Source organism: Anneissia japonica, unplaced genomic scaffold, assembly GCF_011630105.1.
Source record: "Anneissia japonica isolate Jap-2015-1 unplaced genomic scaffold, ASM1163010v1 scaffold9883_len17430_cov116, whole genome shotgun sequence".
In the NCBI taxonomy this organism is placed as follows: domain Eukaryota; kingdom Metazoa; phylum Echinodermata; class Crinoidea; order Comatulida; family Comatulidae; genus Anneissia; species Anneissia japonica.
Window position 1 is genome coordinate 3,013 of NW_022692633.1, and position 4,463 is coordinate 7,475.

Consider the following 4,463-nt stretch of genomic DNA (forward strand, 5'->3'; position numbering starts at 1 on the left):
ATAAAGCCACCGCTCGTTACGCCACTGAGCACATGGGTACTACATTCCTTAACGTAATAATGGCTAATAAACCTTGTTTTTAGGTCTTCGTCTTTTGGCCTTTTTTGTACACCCTGATTTATGAAATACTTGGAAAATTGGCATCAGGGATAGAGTGCTGTGTTCGTCGTGAATCAATAGAAAATTCAAAATCAGAATTAGTAGTAAATAGTGGTAAAATAATCGAGCTCTCCTTTCGCCCACTACTGGGTCCACCACTGATCTTGTGGTTACACTTCTCAATTTTTTTCTCCCCTTTTTTTTTTTATTGTTCAGCGGGACTGACGCTCAGCACCCGCTTCCAAAACATAAATGCGTTATTCTGATCATGAGGTGATCTGTATTTCTATTTGTATTTCGAAAAATAGGAAACACAAGAAGGGCACTTTGGATTCATTAACTTCTAATTCATGCGTTACTGTAATAATAATATTATATAATGGCTGTATTTTATACTTGTAATCAACGTGTTATTGCTTTGTGTGCCGAGTCACTTTTTTTTAAGGGTGCACACTTGTGCCCTCCGGTGGGTATTAAAAATAGCTCTTATTTCTTCTAAATATACTAGATTTTGTTTTGTTTGCATACTTCGAAACAAATTAAAATTTAATTTAAATTGATAAAGGACAATGTTGATGGCGACGATAACAACAATAATTACGACTGTTGGCTGTGTTAAGATGATATAATGAGAGTAAATTTTACATGTGAAATGCAAAACACTCCTTTTCTACTGATAAATGCCTAACTTTAAAGATTGCTAGGGAAAAATAAAAATAACGCAAGGCTGTGCACTAAACACTTTCCGTAAATAGTTTAAATGCCTGAACAAAATTTTCTTCAACTTAAATACTGTACACGGTGGGGTGCGGTGTTCGTATATCACAGACCCTACATCTGTGATATAATATAATTATTGATTTGCTTTGTCGATTTTTGTATTACCACTGACAACCAATCACACAAAACGCAAGGTATAAATTATATTATGTGACGACTATTATATATACAGTCACAAATTATACATTATTATAATATATTATGCGCAGATTTTATATCAATGTTCAAGTTTTGATCAGCATGCTTCACAATGGTTCTGTTGCAGACGTATTCAGCGCAGTAACTATGCAACTAAAGTGCCTTGCAAAATAGCCAGCATCCCCCACCCTGATACATAATTTATACATTTTCTTTCATTCTTTTGTATATAATAATGTATATACGAATGTACGAGGTAATTATTAAACCTTTTCTATGCAATTTCTATACATTTTTCAAACAATATGTACATTGAACATACAGTTTGGGTTGTAAACATTGCAGTTGACTATGTAGTCGGTTAGTGGTTTCATTTACTATTTAGAATGAACAATTATTATTTTGTTGTCGTTTGTATTGTTTAACTGTTTACTTATAGTAAATAAAAAATTATGAAAATAAATATATGAACCATTGTTGATAAATTGATCATCATTAGTCTGGCCTCCAACTGATTACAGAGACACACAAGCCTCGCTACCACGTCAAGGTTGATGATCATAGCGAGGAATAGGTTGTACATTTCTGCACCCCTTCACAAAAACACATAGTATATGATGCATACTGTACATAAAGAAAACCAAAAGGTCCACTGATTAATCTCAGATAAGAAAGTATAATACATACTCCAAGTATTGAAATACACGCCATCGTGTTGGGATTCAATATTTCGACATTAATTATGTCTTCATCAGGAATGATCCTGATGATGACATAATTAATGTCGAAATATTAAATCCCAACACGATATGATCCTGATGATGACATAATTAATGTCGAAATATTGAATCCCAACACGATGGCGTGTATTTCAATACTTGGAGTATGTATTATACATTCGTACATAAAGAAAGTTTAGAGAAAACATGTATATAAATGATAGTATTATATATTGTTATTTTCATTTATAATCTATAATAAAACACATGACATTTCGACATACTCGCAGTTCATTTGTGATATTCCTTTGTGCATTCTGCTTTGTAGTCAACTAGTGTGTGAAATCGCTCGAAGCACGGCGCAGGACACATCGGCTGGTTGCATTCCTTACACATGTATGGTGTTTGGTGACGCTTTACCCCTCTCTTCGAACACACTACACAGTCTGGTGTGGTTTGTCTCCCAGCTGGTGTTTTTGCATCATTGATTGACACAAAATGACGTTCTGTTAGCCGGCGGGGTGGAGCTTGCGATCTTCTCCCAGCCCTTGTAGAAGGACGTGCATAGTTGGCAAGTAGACTATCAATGAGTTCAAGGCGCAGTTTGTCGGATCTGACACGTTCATCTGGACGAAAACATCTGTAAATAATAAGAGCATTTACAAAACTTACCTCCAAAAGGTAGATGAATACCTTCTTCCACCATTCCGCGCTCTTGTGAATGTGCAGGTAAGTCCATATCAACCTGTCGGCTTGGTCCACTCCACCCATGTACTGAGTATAGAGTTCGATGGCGCATGGTTTGTTGATTACACGGTGATTTGGTCCATGTCCTTCCCTCACTTGCCTGTCAAATGTCATAGAATTGTGAACTGTACTCAAGACACTTACCTTTCTCTTGTCCGTCCAAGCAACAAAGAGCAACTTACCATCTCTTTCAAACACAGAATCACCAACGGCAGGATTTGCATTTTTAATGGCATCGGGTGTTCCTCTCCTGTTTGTTCTCAAAGTGCCGCATGCACCTAAACCTTCATCAGCTAGCTGGGTAAATAGATCTGGAGAAGAAAAATAATTATCCATATAGACATGATGTTTCTTACCTGTGATTGGTAGACAAAGATTCATAACTGTCACCTGTGTGGCGTGGCCGTTGGCTTGATTATTCCCAGTATGCAGTTTTGAATTAAATACGTATCCAGTCTTGGAATCGGCCAATGTCCAGGCAGTCATCCCTCGTTTGTGTGGTTTCTTTGGATGGTAAGTCTTGAAACCAACTCTACCTTTGAATGCAATCACGCTCTCATCTACTGACACATTCCTGGAGGGATAAAAAGCTGTCTGAAAATTATTTACAACATGATTCATAAAAAACCTAATCTTGAAAGCCTTGTCGTAATTCGGGTCTTCTCTGGGAAGAGCATCATCATCATCTACAAGATGAATACATCTAAGCAAAAGAAAAAATCTGTTTCTGGACATAATAGATCTAAATCCAGGATGATCCAGAAGCCAATGGGTCGACCAATGCGACTCGTATCTGCCATGCCTAACCATTCCTAGGCCTAAAATTAAAGCAATAAAAGCCCTTACCTCATTTACATCCGTATCACGCCAACCTTTCAAATTGGAGTTATCTACATTACCTGCATTTAGAATGAGCTTTCGAGCGTATTTGTTGGTTTCTCTTACCATAAGCTGAAGCATGTCGTCGTCTATAAAGTGATGAAAAATATCGAAGATCGACGAGTCTACGTCATGTAGCCTAGGCCCAGCGTTTTCCGTATACTCACCCAACCAAGCATATTCGTAGGCACGATTCTTCCATTCAAATGTATCGGCTACCCTTTGCCTAAGCCTAGGCCCAGCAATATCTTCATCATCCATGCCGTCGTCGCTGCTGCTACTCTGTCTATCCGACATATCATCTTCATCACCAGGTTGTCTAAAATTATGGATAAAATCCTCTTCTTCGACGTCCTGCGCATCCTCGGCTGTGTAGTGTTCAGCGGCGGCCATTTCCAAATCGCGATGTAAAATATTAGTTATGTTTTTGAAACGAAAATTGTACTGAATTTTCAGTTAGCACAAATCGAGTTCAAATACGATCATCAGCAAGAACTATGACCTCTTGACCCAAGCCAAAAACAATGGGCGTATTCGACTGGTTCACTTTGTTGACTACGATTTTTCGTTGAGTATTATTTCCATTCGACTGGTTCGTAAAATTAATAGACTTCGTTTTGACAAGGAAAATTAACGTAAACCAGAGTGCGTTAATCAGCGGTTAGTTATCCAAGTGACCAAAACAAACATGGCCGATTGGTCAGTTTATCAACAACGTTTGCATTAATATAATTTAGATTAAATTTCAGAAAATAAAAAAATTATAATATTTACCCACATGAAGTCAAAATATAATTGTAGGCTAACAGAATTTAAAAACTAGATGAAAACATTTTTTTTTTAAAGGAAAACCCATACAGCTAAAATCTGAAGCAATCTTGATTACGCAGCGTGTATCGCGGTAACTATATGCAGCCATTGTTTTGTCGAGTATATAACACTTTTTTATTCGACTGGTCATCGATCGTTTAAAGCAAGGTAATTTAACAAAAGGACGCACATCTCCGCTCTCGAACATAGCGCGTGCGTACAGTCCTTTGATCTTTACTGTGGCATCGACAGTCCGATACTAGTTGCGAGTACAGCCGTCAATTCTTAGTC

At 37.4% G+C, this 4,463-nt stretch overlaps 1 protein-coding gene across 2 annotated transcripts; it reads right to left on the minus strand.

Annotated features, from left to right (window-relative positions):
• Window positions 1-2,020: 2,020 nt before the first annotated feature.
• LOC117100372 (piggyBac transposable element-derived protein 4-like) lies at window positions 2,021-3,837 on the minus strand. 2 transcript variants are annotated; one of them, XM_033240039.1, is made up of 2 exons: window positions 2,840-3,837; window positions 2,121-2,376 (listed from the first exon to the last, which is right to left on the minus strand). In XM_033240039.1, the coding sequence occupies exons 1-2, from the start codon at window positions 3,753-3,755 to the stop codon at window positions 2,246-2,248; spliced, it is 1,047 nt and encodes a 348-aa protein (XP_033095930.1). In that variant the 5' UTR covers window positions 3,756-3,837; the 3' UTR covers window positions 2,121-2,245. The 2 variants fall into 2 exon arrangements, with proteins under 2 accessions (XP_033095929.1, XP_033095930.1); XM_033240038.1 differs by having other exon boundaries at window positions 2,021-3,837.
• Window positions 3,838-4,463: the final 626 nt, after the last annotated feature.